This window comes from Cervus canadensis, chromosome 26 (assembly GCF_019320065.1).
Source record: "Cervus canadensis isolate Bull #8, Minnesota chromosome 26, ASM1932006v1, whole genome shotgun sequence".
Taxonomy (NCBI): domain Eukaryota; kingdom Metazoa; phylum Chordata; class Mammalia; order Artiodactyla; family Cervidae; genus Cervus; species Cervus canadensis.
Window position 1 is genome coordinate 25,628,472 of NC_057411.1, and position 23,778 is coordinate 25,652,249.

The following is a 23,778-nucleotide window of genomic DNA, read 5'->3' on the forward strand; positions in this document are numbered from 1 at the left end:
TAGAAGATAAACTGCAAGTCTCTAATTTAGTCAATTTCAAATACGATGCAAATAAGGGTCACTAGAAATCCAGACACTTCTCCAGAAATATCCGCCCCCAAATATGTGGTTTCATTGTGACATATTTCATCATGACCGGTGCTTAGTCGCTCAGTCGTGTCCGACTTTTTGCAACCCCCTGGATTGTAGCTCACCAGGCTCCTCTGTCCATGAAATTTTCCAGGGCAGTGACACGGGAGCAGGTTGCCATTCCCCACTCCAGGGGGTCTTCCTGACCCAGGGATCAAACCTGAGTCTCTTGTGTCTCCTGCATTACCTGGTGGATTCTTTACCACTCAGCCACATAAGAAGGTCATACTTGGTTATAGGCCAATTATAAAATGGGAGTACATATAAGGTCTCAAATACAGTTAGTTTTCTTTTTCTCTTATATTCCAAATTATTAGAATGTATTTATAAAAGTATTTTCAGAGATTAAAAAAATTACAAAATGCTGACTTTAAGGCTACTTTTGTGGGAAAGTGATTGCTCCATTCTGGCTGAGGGCTACGGCTGTGCTGTTCCAAATAATTACTCATGGACTGCTTTTATGAGTTTGACCAACTCCCAAGTATCATCTGTGGTCACTTAATATTTTTCTAGTTGACTTTTTTTTACATATTTACTCAACAATCATGTATTATTTATTGAATTCATACTTTCAGAATTATATATGAAGGACCGCCCTTTCCTCTTAAATGTTCAGTCTTATTTGAAGAATAAAATTTAAAAATTTAATACATTATAAAGTGAGAGTGTTCTGAAAGCATGTGCTTCAGGATAGGTATTTTTTATTGTTAGAACTCTGTGGTTGTGAGTGACTGACACCCAACTAAGTTGCTTAGTTGATTCTTCCTTTAAGTAAGCTTTTATTTGTCCTGAGAAATAATGTTTGTGGAATCAAAGACATCATGTGCTAATTATATTTTTCTAATATTTTCCATAAGTGTTTAAATAAAAACCAATTATTTATGTTTAACCTAAAATCATCTCATGTATCAAAGTCATCTAGGTATCTCACCTTGGGAGAGAGGATGCAAAAGATACTAGGTCTTATCTTCAAAGGGTTTACATTCTACCTTGGGAAACCAAGCATCTATTATGAGACAAGCCAGGAAGCCTTAAGCTGTTGGTGGGAGAAAAGGCTCATCAAGCATTTTTAGAAAGCTAATCTGTAACAATAATATTAGATTTACTTGTATACTTTGATTCAGTAATTCTACTTCTTTGTGAACTAGTCCTAGTGTGTTCAAAATATTGGAGTCATCTTGAGGGTCAAAATTAAAGGAATGATTATATTATGACATATTATATGCTGTTGAGTGATTTAATGTCATTAAAATCATCTCCAGGAAGATTATTTTAATTGTATGGGGAAATATTGATAATGCCAGGTGTGTAAAACAAGATACAGTATAATCTCAACTGTATAAAATAGAATCCTTAGCAGATGAGGAACATAACAAAATTAAACTACTTTTTTTTTTGAGTAGTAAAATTATGGATAATTTTTATCCTTTCAGTCTATGTTTCTATATTTTCTCAGTTTATGAAATAAATATATAAAAACAATAATTTATAAAATAATTATACTTCCATAATCAGGAAATATTTTAAAAGAACAAATACACAAGTAATTAATGGGCTAATTAAAGTCTTAATGCAGTTCAGGGAGGATTTCATGAAAAAAGTAAGGAACTGAGACTGGGAAACTAAAATATTACAAAGGAACCAAAAGTTGACCTGGTGACCACCAGGGTAAGGAATAGGTGTTAATTTCAGTGAAATTCTTGATATTCATATGGTGATTAGACAGATGAATAAAAGGAACATGATGTCCAGGAGGAGAAGTTATCATTAAGATACAAATGAGATTGACATTCGTCAGTTTAAAACAGAACAAAGAGTTTCATGAAGGTGGAAGGAAGCTGTTCTAGAGAAACAGATGATTCAAGGCTGAGAATAAAGAAAAACACATGTGTGCAAATAGCAGGACTTCCCAGCAAGTCCTGGGAAGAACAGGACTGCCCCTCGGAGCAGACATGAATTAGGGAGGGCACTAGGGCTTCTCCATGACATTTGTCTTGAGGTTTTGTAGAGGAAGAGAGGTCCAAGTTCAAAGAGATGCCAGTGAATGCAGAAGGGGACTTTGGATTGCTATTTGGGTTAGGTGGTGCCTGTTTAGAGAGTATTTTAATCTTATGACAAGGATTCTGGGCTTCCCTAGTGACTCAGTGGTAAAGTATCTACCTGCAATGCAGATGTAGGTTCAATCCCTGGGTCGGGAAGATCCCCTGGAGAAGGAAATGGCAACCCATTCTAGTATTCTTGCCCGGGAAATTCCATGGACAGAGGAGCCTAGTGGGCTACAGTTCATGGGGTCGCAAAAGAGTTGGATGAGTTAGCAACTAAACAACAAGGGTAAATCTAAAGCTGTGAGTGAGAAAGGACCTTGCTTCCTTGGGAATTCAGGAGTTGAAGAGCATATGTATAGCTGAAGAAAATGAAAAGAAAATTATTGTAGTTTCAGACTGAGAGGTGGCCCCAGGTGTGGTTTAGTAATGCCCTGACTTGATTGGATGCTTTTGAACTATGGTGTTGGAGAAGACTCTTAAGAGTCCCTTGGACAGCAAGAAGATCCAACCAGTCCATCCTAAAGGAGATCAGTCCTGGGTGTTCATTGGAAGGACTGATGCTGAAGCTGAAACTCCAGTACTTTGGCCACCTCATGGGAAGAGTTGACTCATTGAAAAAGACCCTGATGCTGGGAGGGATTGGGGGCAGGAGGAGAAGGGGACGACAGAGGATGAGATGGCTGGATGGCATCACCGACTCGATGGGCATGAGTTTGAGTAAACTCCGGGAGTTGGTGATGGACAGGGAGGCCTGGCGTGCTGCGGTTCATGGGGTCGCAAAGAGTCGGACACGACTGAGTGACTGAACTGAACTGAACTGAACTGACTTGGTTGGGGGGTAAAAAATCAGGATTTCACAGAGTAAGCTGAGTTAGGCAGGGTTGAATAACAGGAAGATAAATACATGGGTTTCTACATTCTTCTCTTATGCTGTGTAACGTCTCTTCCTGAAACTTCTCTCCTGGTGTGGTAAATGTGTTTTCCTGGTTCGTTAAACTTACGCTGCATGGAAGGCATTTATGCACAAAGAAACAGCGGTGTAGACCAGGGCTATGTCTTTGGAGACACCTTTGTTGCTTCTGTAATTTTGCGGGGAAGAGGCACATGTTGTAGGGGGGCTTTCTTGGGGCTGTCAGGGGCTCTTACCCTGTTCTGCCCACCCTCTTCTTCTTCCCTTTTATTCACAGCATCTCCCATCTTCTCCATCATCTCTCTGTCTTGAATCTCATTTGCTTCCTGCTTCTCCTGCAGATCACTCACATCCTTTTATCACCCTTTTCTCTCCCCAAACTATCATCTTTCAGGTACTTTTAACAATGTCCATCTTACTTCTCTCTAAGATCGTTCTGTCTCTCTTACCTTTGTTTTTATACAGATGTTACCTTCTCTCAGTTTCATTATCAGTCATCTGCACTTATTTTAAAGATTAATTTGTCTTTCATTTCAATTTCCCATTTCCTCAACTTCCTTCTTGTGTCTCCATCAAAATGTTAGCTACGTTGACATCCCTAAGTGGTGCTTTATATACATACCCACTATATCACTGTTCCTCCTCTCCATCCTGTGCCCACATTTCTTCTGCCCACTTTTCATCCCACGCCTTGCCTTCTTGTTTTCTACTTTTCCTACTTCATTTCGCTCTTTTCTACTCTTGGACCTTGAATCTTCTCTGTTCATACTTATTCCCTTGGCGATATTAGTAATTCTCAAAAGTAACATGTTTAGGACTGAACTCCTGATCTTCTACCCCAAACGTGGTCCTCTTGTAGTCTTTATAATGTCCGAAAGTGTTCACTCCATCCTTCTAGACCCAATCCTTGGTATCACCCTTAATTATTCTCATACCCCACATCTAATCCTTCAGGATTTTCTGTTGTCCTTCCCTTCAAAATATACCTAGAATCTGACTGTCACCTTGGTCCAAGCCACCATCGTCTCTACTCTGGACTCCAAGTTTCTCAATAGTTTCTCTGCTCCTATTCTAGTCTCCTCTTTGGTCTGTCCTCAACAGAGCAACCAGACTGATCCAGAAACTCATGTACTCAATATTCTTCAATGGTTTCTCATCTTTTAAGTGGGAAAGACAAAGTCTCAATGGCCTATGAGGCCCTACATATTCTGGCCCCATTGTATCTCTGACCTCACCTTCCCCTACTGTCTTCCTATTTCACTTTCCACACTGGCTTCCTCCACTCTTACAGGCATGTAACTGCCTCAGGGCTGTGAAGTTAGCATCCCCTTTCCTGGAAGCCTCCCGGCTAGATACCAACACAGCTTATTCACTCACCTCCTTCAGGCTTTTCTCCCAAGACTACCTCCTCCCTGAGGCCTTTCCTGGCCATCGTATATGAAATCATAACTCACTGATCTCCACCCCCAGTGATCATTACTCCATTTCCAGCTTTATTTTTATTCTTCATATCTTTCAGCATCTCATAGTGCACGTTGTTTAATACTCATCCTACATACTGTTTCCCCTTTTTAGGATTCAGCCCCATGAGGGTAGGGGCTTCCCAGGTGGTGCAAGCAGTAAATAACCTTCCTGACACTGCAATCACAGAAAACTAACCAATCTGACCACATGGACCACAGCCTTGTCTAACTCAATGAAACTATGAGCCATGCTGTGTAAGGCCACCCAAGATGGACGGGTCATGGCAGAGAGTTCTGACAAAATGTGGTCCACTGGAGAAGGGAATGGCAGACCACTTCAGTATTCTTGCCTTCAGAACCCTGTGAACAGTATGAAAAGGCAAAAAGATAGGACACAGAAAGATGAACTCCCCAGGTCGGTACGTGCCCAATATGCTCCTGGAGATCAGTGGAGAAATAACTCCAGAAAGAATGAACAGATGGAGCCAAAGCAAAAACAACACCCAGTTGTGAATGTGACTAGTGAGGGAAGAAAAGTCCAATGCTATAAAGAGCAATATTGCATAGGAACCTGGAATATTAGGTCCATGAATCAAGGCAAATTGGAAGTGGTCAAACAGGAGATGGCAAGAGTGAATATCGACATTTTAGGAATCAGTGAACTAAAATGGACTGGAATGGGTGAATTTAACTGAGATGACCATTATATCTACTACAGTGGGCAAGAATGCTTTAGAAGAAATAGAGTAGCCAGCATAGTCAACAAAGGAGTCCGAAATGAAGTACTTGGATACAATCTCAAAAACGACAGGATGATCTCTGTTCATTTTCAAGGCCAACAATTCAATATCACAGTAATCCAAGTCTATGCCCCAACCAGTAATGCTGAAGAAGCTGAACTGTTCTATGAAGACCCACAAGACCTTCTAGAACTAACATCCAAAAAAGATGTCTTTTTCATTACAGGGGACTGGAATGCAAAAGTAGGAAGTCAAGCAACACCTGGAGTAACAGGCAAATTTGGCCTTGGGGTACAGAATGAAGCAGGGCAAAGGCTAACAGAGTTTTACCGAGAGAATGCACTCGTCATAGCAAACACCCTCTTCTGACAACACAAGAGAAGACTCTACACATGGACATCACCAGATGGTAGACACCGAAATCAGATTGATTATATTCTTTGCAGCCAAAGATGGAGAAGCTCTATACAGTCAGCAAAAACCAGACCAGGAGCTGACTATGGCTCAGATCATGAACTCCTTATTGCCAAATTCAGACTGAAATTGAAGAAAGTAGGGAAAAACACTAGACCATTCAGGTATGACCTAAATCAAATCCCTTATGATTATACAGTGGAAGTGAGAAATAGATTCAAGGGGTTAGATCTGATAGACAGAGTACCTGAAGAACTATGGAGGGAGATTTGTGAAATTGTATAGGAGGCAGGGATCAAGACTATTCCCAAGAAAAAGAAATGCAAAAAGACAAAATGGTTGTCTGAAGAGGCCTTACAAATAGCTATGAAAAGAACAGAAGCTAAAGGCAAAGGAGAAAAGGAAAGATATTCCCATTTGAATGCAGAGTTCCAAAGAATAGCAAGGAGAGATAAGAAAGCCATCCTCAGTGATCAGTGCAAAGAAATAGAGGAAAACAATAGATGGGAAAGACTAGAGATCTCTTCAAGAAAATTACAGATACCAAGGGAATATTGATGCAAAGATGGGCTGAATAATGGACAGAAATGGTATGGACCTAACAGAAGCAGAAGATACTAAGAAGAGGTGGCAAGAATACAGAGAAGAAGTATACAAAACAGATCTTCATGACCCAGATAATCATGATGGTGTGATCACTCACCTAGAGCCAGACATCCTGGAATGTGAAGTAATGTGGGACTTAGGAAGCATTACTATGGACAAAGCTAGTGAAGGTGATAGAATTCCAGTTGAGCTATTTCAAATCCTAAAAGATGATGCTGTGAAAGTGCTGCACTCAATTATGCCAACAAATTTGGAAAACTCAGCAGTGGCCACGGGACTGTAAAAAGTCAATATTCATTCCAATCCCAAAGAAAGGCAATGCCAGGGAATGCTCAGACTACCGCACAATTGCACTCATCTCACACGCTAATAAAGTAATGCTCAAAATTCTCCAAGCCAGGCTTCAAAAGTACGTGAACCATGAACTTGTAGATGTTCAAGCTGGATTTAGAAAAGGCAGAGGAACCAGAGATCAAATTGCCAACATACATTGGATCATAGAAAAAGCAAGAGAGTTTCAGAAAAACATTTATTTCTGCTTTACTGACTATGCCAAAGCCTTTGACCGTGTGGATCACAACAAACTGTGGAAAATTCTTAAAGAGATACCCAACCACCTGACCTGCCTCCTGAGAAATCTGTATGCAGGTCAGGAAGCAACAGTTATAATCGGATATGGAACAACAGACTGGTTCCAAATAGGGAAAGGAGTATGTCAAGGCTATATGTTGTCACCCTGCTTATTTAACTTATATGCAGAGTACATCATGAGAAACGCTGAGCTGGAAGAAGCACAAGCTGGAATCAAGATTGCCGGAGAAATATTAATAACCTCAGATATGCAGATGACACCACCCTTATGGTAGAAAGAGAAGAAGAAATAAAGAGTCTCTTGATGAAAGTGAAAGAGGAGAGTGAAAAAGTTGGCTTAAAGCTCAACATTCAGATAACTAAGATCATGGCATCTGGTCCCATCACTTCATGGCAAATAGATGGGGAAACAGTGGAAACAGTGATAGACTTTATTTTCTTGGCCTCCAAAATCACTGCAGGTAGTGACTGCAGCTGTGAAATTAAAGACCCTTGTTCCTTGGAAGAAAAGCTTTGACCAACTTAGATAGCATTAATATGCTGAGACATTAATAAAAGCAGAGATTTTACTTTTCCAACAAAGGTCCATCCAGTCAAAGCTATGGTTTTTCCAGTTGTCATGTATGGATGTGAGAGTTGTACTATAAAGAAAGCTGAGCACCAAAGAATTGATGCTTTTGAACTGTGGTGTTGGAGAAGACTCTTGAGAGTCCCTTGGACTGCAAGGAGATCTAACCAGTCCATCTTAAAGGAAATCAGTCCTGAATATTCATTGGAAGGACTGTTGCTGAAGCTGAAACTCCAATACTTTGGCCACCTGATGCAAAGAACTGACTCATTGGAAAGGACCCTGATGCTGGGAAAGATGGAAGGCAGGAGGAGAAGAGCATGACAGAATATGAGAGGGTTGGATGGCATCACTGACTCGATGGACTTGAGTTTGAATAAGCTCCAGGAGTTGGTGATGGACAGGGAGGCCTGGCGTGCTGCAGTCCACAGGGTGAAACAGAGTCGGACATGACTGAGCGACAGAACTGACTGACTAGCTGACACTGCAGGAGATGCAGATTTGATTGCTGGGTTGGGAAGATCCCCTGGAGGAGGAATTGCACCCCACTCCAGTATTCTTGCCTGGTGAGTCCTGTGGATGGAGGAGCTTGGTGGGCTATAGACAATGGGGTCGCAAAGAGTTGGACACGACTGACAGACAGCACGCCCATGAGGGTAAGGGTTTATTTCATTCATTCCTGAACTCTCAGGGCCCACAAGAGTACCTATCCAACAGGGAGCAGTTAACTAGTATCTGAGGAATGAATGAGTGAATTCTCTATCTTTTGCGTTCTGCCTTCTTCCCATTTCGCACATTTCTTGCTCATCCTCCACCTGTGGCTTCGATTCCATCTTGACCACATTTGTTCTCTTTGCTTTCCCATTGTGCAGTCCTGCATCATCTATACTACTTGATCATTTATTTATTTGGCTTTGTTTCTCTTCCCTGTAAGACATGAGTCATGTTTCAGGGCCACTTTTTTTTTTTCTCCTTACCTTAGTGTCTTTCTCTTATTCAGCTTCTGCTTTAGCTCAGCCAGGTTCATTTTTATCTTTACTCTTAAACTTTTCAAATCCCTGCTCTATTATATCTACACTAACATGATATACATTATTTGCTATGTATAAGAAAATAACTATAGCTACTGGTCGTCTATTACATAACCTAATATCAAGAGAGAAACAGTAAAAAATGAAGTGTGTCCTGAAGAGCAAGGAAGGGAAGGACAGGACAGGACAGGAAAGTTTGGTTCAGGCCTGTGGGCTAATTCTTTGATACATCATTTATGATGAGTCTTAGATCTTTTACTGAATGCTGCTCCTGAGAACTGTGCCAACTATTAACATAGAAATTTAGCTTTTGGTGAAATTAGACCACTACTTATGAAATAGAGTGATTGTTCCATGATAAGCTATGGCTTTGCAGTCTTACTTAATCTGTTATTCAAGGTCTCAACTGATGATTCGTATCATTGATCTTGTGGATCATATGTCATGCTTTTTTATTGATATACATTTAGACTTTATTATAATTCCTGTGGAAAACCAAATTTAGACACTGTTTATCTCATATGTTCTGAAATATTTTACAAAGGCCTCACATAATTTTTACAATATATATATCACTGGATTCTTTTTATAGGAAAATGAGAATAGTTAGAAAACGTAATGATGTCATTTTCCAGTTTTTTTCAATACAGCTGAAGTTTTCAAATGACGGTTAGAATGACATAATGCATAATAAACATAAGGTATAACCCACAAATGACTGATGACCAAAATAATATATAAGGCATATAGCTGTAGGTGTATAGTTACCCAGTAATGAATGTCCTTTCATTGATAAAGATCCAAGAGGAGGACTGGTGAGCCATCACAGTCTTCTTCTGCCCCTTTCTGAGATCATCTGAGGCTACCCTAGAACATTAAAATAGTATTAATGGTATGTTCCTGGATACATTCATAAATTAGTCTCTAGCTTACATTGAGATTTGTTGTGTCCCTAGTGTGTAAAAATATTCTGGGGGGAGTTTTTAAGTAGTGTTTTGTGTATGTGGGCATGAAGGTTAGATTGGAGAGGGAAGTAAAGAGACTTTTTACCATGTGCCTGCTTTGAATCTCACACTCTGTATGTGAGCATTTGATAGGTAGTATCTCATTTACTCCTCTGGCCTTCCTAGCAAGGTAGGGGCATTATTATGTCCATTTCAGACAGTAAGTAGTGGAACAAATCATTTGAAGCAAGGTCTGAATATGTTTGTTTCCTATTTTTCCTTTTCACCAATATTGTTTTTGAAGTTTGCAAAAAGGTTATATGGATTAAATATTGTTGATTTTCTACAAATTTGCCCATTTGAAGATTTTTTTCAAAGCTCTCTTTTTCCTACATCTAAGGGAATTAATGTTGAGGATAAGTAAAATGTTCTCCAAAATCTTCAACTTTAAGAAAATAAACTTAGAGTTCAGAGTTTTAACTACAACTCACTTTGAGTGGGTATTAAATAGCATCCTGTAAACCCACTTTTCACAGAATAATTTGTTTTGGAAACAAGTAATAACATGTCTTTTCTGTCCCTTCCATTCCTCTCCACCACCTCCATATAAGCTTTAAAATATTTAGGTGTTTCATTCCATTCTTATTACTCAGTATGTGCTTTTGAGAGAAAAATCCATTTTTATCCTCTTTTGATAACCATTTCTTATTTTAAATTGAAAATTATGTATTCCTCATTTACTCTATGGAAAATATTAGTAAAGGAAGTGAAGTGAAGTGAAAGTCACTCAATTGTGTCTGACTCTTTGTGACCCCACGGACCGTACAGTCCATGGAATTCTCCAGGTCAGAACACTGGAGTGGGTAGCCTTTCCCTTCTCCAGGGGATCTTCCCAGCCCAGGGATTGAACCCAGGTCTCCCGCATTGCAGGCGGATTCTTTACCAGCTGAGCCATCAGCGTAACCAGTGAAGGAAGAGGAATATATAATTTTATTTTGACCCACTAAAGAAAGATGATAAAGAGGGCTTATGAGGAAACAGTAGATGAGTCAAAAACACTTAGCTTGACATACAGATTTCCCCTTGGAGATCAATTTGAGAAACTGTGTGACAGAGAAATGGGAAGAGGGAAAGGTGGAACAGGGGGCTGGACATCAAAGGGCCATACAAGTGACAATGTGGGCCCACGGTAAATGCTAATGATTTGCAAATGTGTAAGTGAGATCCTGGATCAAAGTTGTGCTGACACTCACTTTCCAGTTGATGGCTGTACTTAGCTATGCTCCCAGTAATGAATGTACCCACCACTATGTCTAAATTTGGCATAACTCCCATTGTAAGGAACCCTACTCTGAATTTTTAGTAGTTGATTTGGAATACATGAGAAGCATTTTCTTCATTTTTTCGATTTATCCACAGTTCTGACGCTACCAGGTCTCAGTGATTTAAAAGCCATCCTCCTGCTCCGTGTCTTCATAAATGCACAGATGGGCTCAGGGTGTCTGAAGAAGCTGTTTCCTGATGCAGAGCTTATGCTTTATTGAGAAGTATAAAAAGGGGAAAAAAAAGAGAAGCTCCTTGAGGAATTCTGCCTGGTTGAAATAATATTTCAGACGTCTTCTTGGTTTTAGGTTTTGTAGCAAAATTTCCAAATATTTTTGAAAAAAAAAATCAAATATCTTGTTGTTATATTTTAAAGTAAAATTTCTAGAGACTTGTGAAAACATCGATCTAGTTTTAAAGTTCTGTTTATATAGCAGCCGAGTGTTATTTTCTTTAAAAAGATGTTAAATTCCCAAACGCTTCTCTGATCCAAAAAGAGGCATTTTGCAATCATTGAAATTTGGGGGGCAACCTAAGAACACAAGCTAGTTAAAGTAGAGAAGAAATTCTAGAGCAATGTCTGGAGGTGTGCAAACTGAAAACTATCAAGCTATGAAAACTATATAAAAGGAAAAACTACAAAAACTGGCCCAAGGCAGAGAAGGGTCAGCTAGTTTGGTAAGTCTGTTTTCGGAGTATTTCTAGAAAGAATTCTCTTTGATATGATTGTGCAAGAGAACATATTCCTTTCATTCCAGCAATTGAATTCAAACTGACTGAAACCTGTCCCATTCCACAAACACAGTTTCAAGTTGCCAGGCAGCCAATATCAAGCTCTGACCCGTGGGGTTAGTTAAGTGTGACATAACTTCCTTCAAATTTCCTTCAGGCTCTGGAAACTGTGGTCAGGTATGAATAATAACCTCCTTTATGTCTTCATATAAATGGCATTAGGGTGTGACCAGAGATTTTGTGTAATATTTTCTGCTGCTGCTAAGTCGCTTCAGTCTTGTCCAACTCTGTGCAACCCCGTAGATAGCAGCCCACCAGGCTTCCCTGTCCCTGGGATTCTCTAGGCAAGAACACTGGAGTGGGTTGCCATTTCCTTCTCCAATATAATATTTTCTAGTCATTCCCTTTTTCAGAAATTGAATATTTAATTACCATTGCATCAAGCCTACAGAATCATAGGGGCTATAGCCAGAATAAAAAGGCTGGAGAGAAAAATTCCATTTTTTTCTTAAATTTTAAAAAAGAAGGGGAAGTGATTCTAAAGTAGGTCATTCTGGCTGGGGTAAAGTGTGTGGAAGACATTTCATGTTTTCTTTTTCCAAGAGAACAGCTTCCCTGGTGGCTCAGATGGTAAAGAATCTGCCTGCAATGCAGGAGACCCAGGTTCGAACCTGGGGTCGGGAAGATCCCCTGGAGAAGGGAATGGCAACCCATTCCAGTATTCTTGCCTGGAGAATTTCATGGACAGAGGAGCCTGATGGGCTACAGTCTATCGAGTCACAAAGAGTTGGACACCACTGAGCAACTAACACATACACTACAGTCAAAAAAAAAAAAAAGGAAAAGAAGAAAAGAGGTTTCATAGAATTCATCCCTGATGCATATTTTCCCTTAGAACATATTGTTACTTTGAAATTATATAATCTATTGGAAAGCTATGAGCATGTCCCACCAGGCATATTATAATGGTCTCTAAGCTGAATGCTTGACTAGTTTCCCTTTATGCTTTTGCCATTTTGATCATCACATCATCCTGCTATCAGATATTCCTGAGACCTCATTCTTTGCAAATACAGCTCAGGCCCCATAACCTGACTTTCAGGCTTTCTGTATTTCCACCGAAACCTACCTTTCCAAACTCGACACTGAAACTTTCTTTAACACCAGGCTTTGTAGTCTAACGGAGTCACGTGTCATCCAATCTCTTCTCACCATTCCCCTTTCCCTCATCTCTGCAAATTCAGATCTCTACTTCCTTCTTGTCCCTGCTCAGAAGGAACCATATCAGTCTCCCCATGGCCTGTTTTCTATACTGCTGTGATGTTACTCTCTGCTTCCCACTGGTATTGCCATGATGGTTTTATACCTTATCTCATTTTCTAATCATGTCCTCCTGTGACTGGTGCTCCTCTAGTTAGAAACATCACCCTCTTTCATAGCACATCATTGGAAGGGGGTTTCATGGAGGACTTGTGCTGAAAGAGACAGAACCTTAGCCAACCTGGCAAATTAACTGTGTAGGTCAGAAGCTACAAGGGTATTTTAGGCTGCCTTGGGACAGAAACACAGCATGTTCCCTGAGCTCAACAAATCCCAGTTAGTCAGTCACAAAATTTGGTCTGGGCTGATTAGTTGTATAGTCTTTGCTCTTGCTTCTAAAACCTGAGTTTTGCCCCTAGATTTTGTCATTATATCACCCACAAAAAGAGTAATTGGGGCTTCCTAGTGAGATCCCACCCTCCCCCCCTCCCCAACTTGCCACTCCTCCCAGTAGTCAAACACTACCTTCTCCTTCCTGGATCCAAATTATTTACCATTATTGAGAATGTATTCTTTTACTTCTATACTTTTACTTCTCCTGTAGCTCTCCTTTCACATTCCATCGCCTGTATCTTGCCAAGTGGTTCATTTTCTCTGCCTTTCGGTAGCAATTGACAATGTTGGTTGTTCCCTCTTTTTGAAACACTGTTTTTGGAGACTCTGAGACAGAGCAGCAACCACCACAACCTTACTTTAGTTCCTGGCTCTCCCACATGTCTCAGTTATTTAGTCTCCTCTGCTGGCTCCTCCCTTATATGATCACAAAACGCTGGCTTGTTCTAATAGACTGTCCTTGAACACCCTCTCCTCTCCATCTACACTTTCTTCCAGGTAACCTAATCCAGCTCTGGCCCAGCCTCTCTGCCGACTCCAGACTTATGTTACTACCTAAATTAATCTCTAGTTGGATGTCCATCCAAGGCATCTCAAGGCCAACATGGCCAAGCCAGAACAACTGACTTTCTCCCATACTCCAGAATTCCCTCTTCCACATTTCTTTCCTACCCACCTTAAGGGCACCAAAACTAAAAGTTTTACTTTTTCCTCTTCATAACCAGATTCCAATCCAAAAGTAAGTCCTATTGGTACCTCCAACAGGTAACTCAACAGCTTCCACTTCCAGGGCAACCACTCTGAGCCAACCCACCACCATCTTCCTCCTGGATTATTGCATCAGCCTTCAGACTGGTTTCCCTGAACCCACATCATGACCCATATTCCATTCTCCACATGGCAACCAGGATGATAATTTTCAAAAGCAAATCAGATCTTGTCATTTCATGATTAAAACCTTATAAAGACTTCCAAGAATGAGCTAGAGTAAAATAGAACCTCCTTATGATGACGCTCAAGGTCCTGTCAATCAATTCAGTATTCATTCTGTTTATTACTTCTCTCGTTGATTACATTTCATCTACACTGACCTTCTTTCTGGTTTTTAATCACTCCCTTAGCTCATTCTTGCCTCAGGGATTTGAACTTTCTGCTCTTCCTCCTTGGAGTTCTTTACCTCAGACTTTCCCATCATGCTGGTCTCTGTCAGAGACTTTCCCTAAGTAACTCTCAGTCATTATCATATTATTCAGATCATTGTTCCAATAGTCTGTCCTCAGCCATCCTCTCTTTTCTATTTATACCTTCTTTTAGGTAATCCAATTACCATATTTTCATCTAGGTAATGCATCAGTATTTGAAAGGATTTTATTGAGTTACATTGACTGTCTTTAGATAATTTAGATAATTATTTAGATAACTTAGATAATATTTATTGAGTGACTGACTAAATGTCAAGCTGTACCTGTGATCCAAAGGACTGACCTTGACCTCATAGTTAATATGGTATTTTAGGTAGGACTGGAAGTGGGCAATATTCTGAACTGAAGTACAAAGGCAAATTGACAATGATGGGCTGAAGAATCATTGCAATGGCTTCCTGATTGGTCCCCACTCTTTGTATTCATAAAAACATTAGGTAAAGTATCATTGAAGATAGCAAACAATTGAGATGTAATTATATTGTCACTCATGACCTATGCTGAAGCAAATTGTAGCTAGCTTCAGAAGATGTAATTAAATTTCAAAACAAACAAAAAGGAATTCAAAAGTCCTTTCATTATCCTGACCTTAGAAAGAAGGACAGTTGAATGAAATTTGTGAAAGAAGATGAAAACGGGGTAACATTTTTCTTGATAAGCATTATAAGCTAATTGAATAGGAAATAATATTGACTGAATCCAAAAGTTGCCTAAGCAAAATAATCAAACAATTGAAATACTTGAAAGGTAAAGAGGTGATTTGGTAAAACTCCCAGCTTATTATTAATTGCTAAAGTGAGAAATAGATCTATGAATTCAAACAGTTTCCCCTTTCCATTCCCATTAGCCATGATATATCGTAAATTAAAATCTGGTAGTGCCCTTGTGAATATCCTCTAAATTACAAAGACTTGGTAGGTTTAAGGGTCTGAGCTAGTTTCCTCAAAAGGCTTAAGAGGAGGATAACCAGAGATTATGATTAAATCAGCAAAAAGATTTATGAAAAAAAAAAAAGAAAAATTACAGGTCTAGAAGCCTAAGCATCTTACTTTGAATGCTCACAATTATTTTGGTAGAACATTAACTATGACTTTGGACTTTCCTGGTGGCTCAGACAGTAAAGGATTTGCCTGCAATGAGGGAGACCTGGGTTCGAACACTGTGTTGGGAATATCCCCTGGAGGAGGGCACAACAACCCACTCTAGTATTCTTGCCTGGAGAATCCCCATGGGCAGAGTAGTCTGCTGTGCTGCAGTCCATGGGGTCGAAAACAGCTGGATACAACTGTGCGACTAAGCACAAACTATGACTTGAGGAGGAAGGTAGTTGTTAAAAATCTAAGTGTTTTACTTCGAGAGAGAATCTTACAGGCTCTCCCATCCTGGGGCCAGAGCTTATTGACTTTGATTGTGTAGGAAATAAGATCACTTATTCAATGTTTGGCTATCTATTTTAAAATTTTGTCCACAGAGAGTACAACTCAATATAGAATTAAATAGGCAAGTAATTAAATCTTGGAGAAATAAACAGTCCTGGAAGTACTAGGTCAGTCAAGGCTAAAATAGACCTTGGAGGCACAACAGGGAAGAGAGAAGATCGGGAAGATAGAATCAGTCTGAGCAGGCAGTAGGGATGAGGACCCTGAGAAAGCAGGATAAGTCAGCACCCGTATATGGGCAATGCTGAGGATGGGAAGCATCCGAGAACATCTGAAGTGGTTTACCTCTTCCCGCTCTGCATCCTGCATAGATGTGGACTTGCCTAGACTGGCCAGTTACCAGAATGAGGCCAAAGGATGTGAGGTGAAGCCCAAATAAAACTCAAAAGGACCAGTCATTTAAAGTACCTTCCCAGGTTCAAGCATGGATTAATTAAATGGTCACTTGTTTAAAAGTGGAAAACTTGGTTCGCTCCTCCGTATATCAACAAATATTTCATGAGTTCCTTCTCTGGGCCTGCTATCATGCTAAGCCAGGAAGCATGGCCTATATTTGTATCTATATCTGCAGCCCCTGATTCCTGAGGCCATTGGGTGCAGGAAATGTCAGAGCAGTCATAATTTTACAATGAGCTAGAAAAATACATGTGTTAACTCCCTGGGTCCTCCAGCCAAAGAGAATTTCTCCTTTGAACTTTCACAGCAAAACATCTGAGTCTTTCTAATTACTTTCACTTTCTCTCTCTAATCATATTTTATTTTACCTAATTTCCTTTAGAACAGGATGATGGCTTATTTTAATTTTTGACTCCTAGAGTGAATGTATATATGCAAGTATGTAGAGAAAACATACATTAATACAAAGAAATGAAGATCTCTATGTTCAGTATGTGATGTGCGTGCTCAGTCACTAAGTTGTGTTAGACTCTTTGCAACCCCATGGACTGTAGCCTGCCAGGTTCCTCTGTCCATGGGACTTCCCAGGCAAGAATACTGGAGTGTGTTGCCATTCCCTTCTCCAGGGGAATCTTCCTGACCCAGGGACCGAACTTGCGTCTCTAGCATTGCAGGTGGATACTTTACCGTTGAGCCACCTGAGAAGTCATTCAGTATATGGAGAGATGTACTAGAATATTAACAGTAAAACTGAAAGCTGTGAAATTATGAATGATAATTATTTCCTTTTTGATTTCATATATATTTTCTAAATCATATATGAGAAGCATATCTTACATAACACACACCATATTCATGCCTGCATGCTTAGTAGTGTCCAACTCTTTGCGACCCCATGGACTGTAGCCTCCCAGGCTGCTCTGTTCATGGAATTTTCCAGGCAAGAATACTGGAGCTGGTTGCCATTTTTTACTCCAGAACACACATTATAAAAATTGATTAAAAAAAAAAAAAAGACTAGAGAGTTTCACATTAGAATAGGAAGTGTGTATTTCAGTTATGAAGTAAAATTATACTAAAGGCTGTATGCATGGAGGATTTTGTTTTAAACATTATTTTTGCCTGAAGAAACAATGGAAAGTTACAAATACATATTTAGCTCTAAAATAAAGCTGTTTTCTCTAAACTCTGACCTGGAACCTTATAGTACAGAAGAGCAGAGCCATATACAACTGTATCACTTCAAGGAAACCAAACATCTGTAATTCTAACTGTTATCCAATTCTTAGAAAACAGAAAAAAGTCAAGAAAAATATGGGTTCTGGGAAATACTTGGCACCATATTTTTTCTAAGGAATGTGCTTCATTTGCAGAGATGGTAAAAGTTCAATATTAGACTATAAATATTATCACTTTATCAGGTGATACTGATTGCAGTTAGGGAATGTTTGTTTAGAGATACAAGTAAAAATGTGTTATAGTCTTTAAAACAGGACTAAACAGAATGTGGATCAAGCAACCAGATTTTTATGTGACTCTCCCATCACCATCAGTCCCAGTGGAATCTAATTTGAAGTGCCAAGCCATTAGTATGCGAGTGCACATTTACACGGCGCTAACCCTGGGTGCTCCACTCTCCCCAGAGTGCCCTCGGGGAGGTGAGCAAAGCAGGAGCAGTAGGAGAGGCGAACTAGTTTGAAGCCACTTCAGGATTTAAAGTACCTTGCCACCGCTGTTTGGGAGGGAAATACTCAGTCTGCCGACAACATCTTCTGGAATAGGTGCCATGACCCAGCTCCAGATTCTCTGCTTCATCTAGGTTTCCAAGAGGAAATTCTAAGGTTGACTTTACAGGGATCATGGTTCATTTTTCCTGCTCATTATTTGGCTGCAAAAGAATGATCCCTTTTTCCTCTTGAGCTCCATTTACTAGGCTCCGGGAGGATGATGGAGATGTCCTTCAACCACCTCTGCTACTAAGATAACACCCTCATCCCTTAAGAAAGAGACGCTTTCATGCTCAGCTACTGAAGGCAGTACTATTGGTTCATTCGGTACTTGAGATGATGTTATGAAATGATGAAATCACTATACCTGATAGTCTTTAAAAGACTAAGTTTTGCCACAGATCCCAATCTTCTCTAAGTCCAGACTTTAGTGAAAAGGAGAGCATTCAAAAGAAGTTCTTTTGCAGAGGTTGTACTTTCAATTGACCTTTACTTGTTTTTAAAAATCTAAACTTTTATATAAAGCCCATGTATCTCTAACAATCTTAAATTCCCTGTCTGCCTTGTGATCAAAGAGTCTGCATAAGTAAATTGACAGCATTAGATTTCTATTTCAATGAAAAGTATAGGATACCTCTTATTTAAAACAAGTGTCAAATATGAAACCTTAAATTACATGCTACATATATATTACACATATGTTATATTATTTTAAATGTAATCAGAAAAGTTAATTTGTTTTAATCACTGCTGGTTATTTCTCTCTTCTGATTGACCAAAACATTTAATAGTTTATCACAAAATTTTATAGACATTAGAAATAGTAGAAATATATCTATATACTAAAATAAACTTTAGGAAGATTTATACCTGTTTATGTGGCTAAATAAATTAATCTCAAATATGGTTAATAGATTTGTTTTAGTTGGGGCTACTGTTTGTTATTTAGATATATGTTTACTATGAAATAAAAAGTCAAATGACTTGTTTAAATTCTAAAAATATTTATTTAGCATAAAGGCATATTTCTTTTTTGAAAAATGTTTAGTGAACACTGGTACTATAGTTTTTTCTAAATAGATTGCATTATTTTGCAAGTTTTTAGTTAAACTACACTAAATGCAATCACACCTCAGATGACAGTAATGTGGTACAGTTCAGTTTAGTTAGATTTAGAATTCTATTTCCAATTGTCCAGTCAATATCCAATTATAAAGGGGGGCGGGTGCGGAAGGGAATCATATAAAAGTATCAAAAGGTAAAACTTGCAATTATAAGATAAATTTAGTACTAGGGATGTAATATGCAACATGATAAATTTAATCAATGCTGGTAGGGCTTCCCTGGTGGCTTAGTGGTAAAGAATCCACCTGCCAACTCAGGAGTTATGGGTTTGAGCCCAGATCCAGGAAGATTCCACAGTCCTCTGAACAAATAAGCCCACAACTATTGAGCCTGTGCTCTAGAGCCCGGGGTTGCAACAAAACAAGCTGCCACAATGAGAAGCTTGTGCACACAACTAGGGAGTAGCCTCTGCTTGCCGCTACTAGAGAAAAGCCCACATAGCAATAAAGACCCATCAGAGCCACAAATAAAATAAATAAGTATGTTGTATATGAAAGTGAAAGTCGCTCAGTCGTGTCCAACTCTTTGCGAACTATAGAGACCATGGAATTCTCTAGGCCAGAATACTGGAGTGGGTAGCATTTCCCTTCTCCAGGGGATCTTCCCTACCCAGAAATCGAACTGAGGTCTCCTGCATTGTAGGCATTCTTTACCAACTGAGCTATACGAAAGTTGTTAAAAGAGTAAATCTTAAGAGTTCTCATCACAAGTAAAGAGTTTCCTTCTATTTCTTTAATTTTATATCTATGCGAGATGATGGAGCATTTCATGAATATGTTAAGTTAAATTACTGTGTTGTACAACTTATACAGTGCTAAATGTCAACTATATCTCAATAAAACTGGATAAAAAAGTTACTTTCCCCTCTCAAGAAAAAAAAAAATACAGCGAAGATTTTCAACTCTGCAATTTGAGGGCAGAATTCGTTAAAACAATGATAATACTAATCTAAGATCAATTGCAAAATATTTAAATGTTTTATATTAATAAAGTAAAGATAAAATGTCATCAATAGAATTACTTTGTTAGTCACGCCTACTAAGTTTATTCCTACCTCAAAGTTATCCACATTAATAAACCTATCAGCAATATTATTAATAACAAAAATACCCTTTAAATAAAAATTCATAAAGTAAGTTCACTTCCTTGTAATTTAAGTTTAGGTGGTAAAGACCAACAAAATATAGGCATCAATTTTTTATGTTTCATGTTTCCTGTCTATACACAAGTAAAAGTCTGTGTCACTTTACTGTGAACAATACAATATGTGCTACAATATAAGAACATGGAGTATATGGTATAATTTTATCAACGTTATTCAGGGGCAGTCTCTTTTATAAATAAACCTCAAAATTGATGGGTTCCACAACATAGGATTGAGTGTTTCTCTCTTATTAAAAATTATAGTTTCTAATATTGTTAGTCACTCAGTCACGTCTGACTTTTTGCAACCCCATGAACTGCAGAGCCCACGAGTTTCCTCTGTTCATGGAATTCTCCAGGCAAGAATACTGGAGTGGTGGCCATTCCCTTCTCCAGTCAGAAATAACAGATTAACAGAAGTATGACTTCTTCAAAATAAAAATGACTGACATAGCAAAAAGTTTGAACTGGCCACCACAACCTCTATTTGAAAAGTGGCAAGAAGCCAGATAATTTCATTGTTTCTCAGAGGTAATGCTTTGCCTACTTGCCATCTGCTCATGTATCCTGGACTCACTCACTGGAAAGCCGTTCAACTCCAGTACCCTTATACTGTCTGGTCTCACCAGCTCAGCTCACACTGCTTGAATGGACACTTTGGCAGAGCTGTTAGTTTCTTAATGCTAATTATTTATAGCTATTTTTGAAGACTTGCCCAGTGTTTAATTCCCACCAAAGCCCTCTTGGAACATCCTCTTACGATGCCTATTTTATAGATGATGAATTGAGGCTTGACTAAGTTAAGTCATTTGCTAAGTAAGGGACAAACCAGTAAGTGACAAAGGCAAGATTTGAACCTAAAGCTCTCCTGCTTCAGAATTGGATCCTTAACTCATGAACTCCTATTTAATTATGATTATTCTTTCAAAGTTTGGTGCAGTCCTAAATTGTATCAGAAATCCTTTTTAACTTTTTTTTTTTTTGGTAGGAGAGAAGTCTCTTTTGATTTGTGGAAAACAATAAAACTTTAGCTGAACCCTCAATTAAAAAGACCTTCTGAGTCCGCTGGTTGAATGCAACATTGCAAACCTAAGGATACTCAGAGGAAGCAGTAAGTCCTGCAAAAGTCTAGTATCTTTTCCTGGCAAAAATCACAATTTCAGGTAAAGACCATGAGCTCACTCCCTATTAAAAAGTGAGGGGAGATTGGCGGCCACACTTAGCTTCAAGCCCTCCCCTGTCCCCGGCCCCGTCTCCCTCCCATGCTTACCTTGATCAGAAAGGGGTGTTCTGTAAATATCAAAAGCAAAAGTATGTCCGGGTTTCAGGCGGCTCTGATACACGCACACCTTCAAACCTGGCTGCCTATGGATTTTGCTTTCTAACAACTTGCCCTTAACTGGACCTCAGGGAGTGGATTAGAGCGCTTTTTTCACCCCCTACTCCCATTTTTCACCTACTACGGTGTGCATAGGAGGAGACTTTTCCCCTTCGTGGCGGAGCCGAACCTGCCCCGGAGAGTTTGTTCCCGCGCTCAGCCACAAACTCTGATCATCGCCGGAGAGGCAGCGCTCGCTCACCGGTCCCGGAGGTGGAGGCGAGGTCGGAGCCAGGGGCGGGAGCAGGGCGGCAGGGCCCCTCTGCGCCTGGCAGGGCCCTTCCGACGATCATCCAGCCCAAGAGGCTGTGGATGATTGCTCCCCGTCGCCGCCGCAGGAAAGGGTTAGGAGGGAGCCCCTCCCTGCGCCTCAGTGCATGTTGGGAGTGTTGACTTTCTTCGCAGCAGCTGACCGGGACACGCCTCTGTGTCCTGCCACACACCTTGAGGACAGGTAAATTGACAAGTGAATTTGGTTGAGCCTTTACCTTCTGAATTGGACGCGTTCTAGTCTCTCCTCTCTGGTCTGTACAGAAACAGTCTTTAAGAGATGACACCGACGAGGACAGAATGTCATCATTCATGTCTTTCTTTTTTAAAAAATGTGTCTTTTAATTAGAAATGTCTAAAATATAACCCCTTGTTTTTATTGCCACTTCCTTTCGGAACAGGCACCTAATCACACAGAGCAGTGGTTCTCACACTTCCTAGGGAACCAGAGACGCCTCTGTATCTTGCTAGACTCCTCGGGTCTCAGCATCTTCCAGACTTTGATCTAGTAGGTTTGGGGCAGGTGGCAGGTACTTTTAAAATCAGCTTCACAGAAGAACATCTGAATTTGAAAACTACTGTAGTAAAAGCATACAGGAGGAAATGAGTAGTAATTTGGTCACTAACTAGAGAATTCTGTTTTTAAGCTGCTTTCCCTCAATACCTCTGATTTTAAAAAGGACACAAGTCTAATTATCTAGACTTATTATGGTGATGATTTCACAATATATGCAAATACTGAATCATTATTTTATACACTTGAAGCAAATGTAATAAAATGTCAGTTATATCTCAAAAAGAAAGGAGTGGATAAAGGAACCTCAGTTAAAAAGGGGAGTGGCTCAGTGATAAAGGATTCCCCTGTCAATGCAGAAGTGACTTTGATCTCTGATTCCAGAAGATCCAACATGCTGGGGAACGACTAAGCCTCTGCACCACAACTATGGAGCCTGTGCTCAAGCGCCTGGGAGCCACAGCTACTGAGCCTCTTTGTCACAAAGTCCTGAAGCCCAGGAGCCCTAGGGCCCGTGCTCCACAATGAGAGAAGCCATCACAATAAAAAGCCGGCGCAGTGCAACTGGAGAGTCGCCTCCGCTCCCTGCAAATAGAGAAAGCCTTCGCATCAAGGAAGACCCCATGGACTGCAGCCCGCCAAGTTCCTCTGGCCATGGGATTTTCCTGGCACAAATACTGAACTGGGTTGCCATTTCCTTCTCCAGGGGATCTTACCAACCCAGGAATCTAACCCAGGTCTCCCACATTGCAGGCAGACTCCTTACCATCTGAGCCACCAGGGAAGTAATGAAGACCCAGCACAGCCAAAATTATAAAATTTTAAATAAATAAATAAAATTATTAAAAAAAAAAAGAGCTCCCTCTTTGAAAACTGCCAAATACCAAAACTTTTTATATTTATTTAAATTAATAAAATCAGACTCCTCCTCCCCCCCAAAAGGTACCAAAGACTTAGAGACACTCATAGTAAATGCTCTGGAAATAATGCTTTCATTTACATATCCACAAATGTACTTTTTGGTATCATTGATACTTTATTTGTTTCCCATGTAAAGCACTTTGATGATGGGGGGAAAAAAAGGTTATTTTACAAGTATAAACCTCAGAGACCTCAAAAGGAATTGAATATAATTCCTACAATGAGTTCAAAGGCAGAGTTGATTTCTGGTTTCCTATATATGCAAATGTCAATTTAACTGAGCATTACTCTGATTTGCAGGTTACAAGTTTGATATAATGTCAATACTTCAAGGATTCTCTATGTTCAAAAGATCAGACAGTTTATTTAGTTAACTTTTGGTGTGTGGAGACCAGGGATGATCAGACTGGCCATTGTTTGGCTAGTTTAATAAGCTGCACAGAATCAGGCATGTGGGCTTATTGGATCACAATGAAAGCTTCTACAACTTCATATATGAGGACAGTGTGACCTG

The 23,778-nt window shown here is 39.6% G+C and overlaps 1 protein-coding gene across 5 annotated transcripts in view; it reads right to left on the reverse strand.

Annotated features, from left to right (window-relative positions):
• RASSF6 (Ras association domain family member 6) overlaps positions 1-21,879 on the reverse strand; it is a 62,317-nt gene extending 40,438 nt beyond the window's left edge. The window contains exons 1-2 of one of the 5 annotated variants that reach the window (XM_043448468.1): positions 21,762-21,879; positions 9,266-9,364 (exon numbers count right to left, since the gene is read on the reverse strand). In XM_043448468.1, coding sequence (XP_043304403.1) covers positions 9,266-9,321 — 56 coding nt within the window. In that variant the 5' untranslated portion in view covers positions 9,322-9,364; positions 21,762-21,879. Of the gene's footprint in view, positions 1-9,265; positions 9,365-21,451 lie in introns of all 5 variants that reach the window. The other 4 variants (XM_043448469.1, XM_043448467.1, XM_043448466.1 and 1 more) reach the window with 4 other exon arrangements.
• Between the last annotated feature and the right edge of the window lie 1,899 nt (positions 21,880-23,778).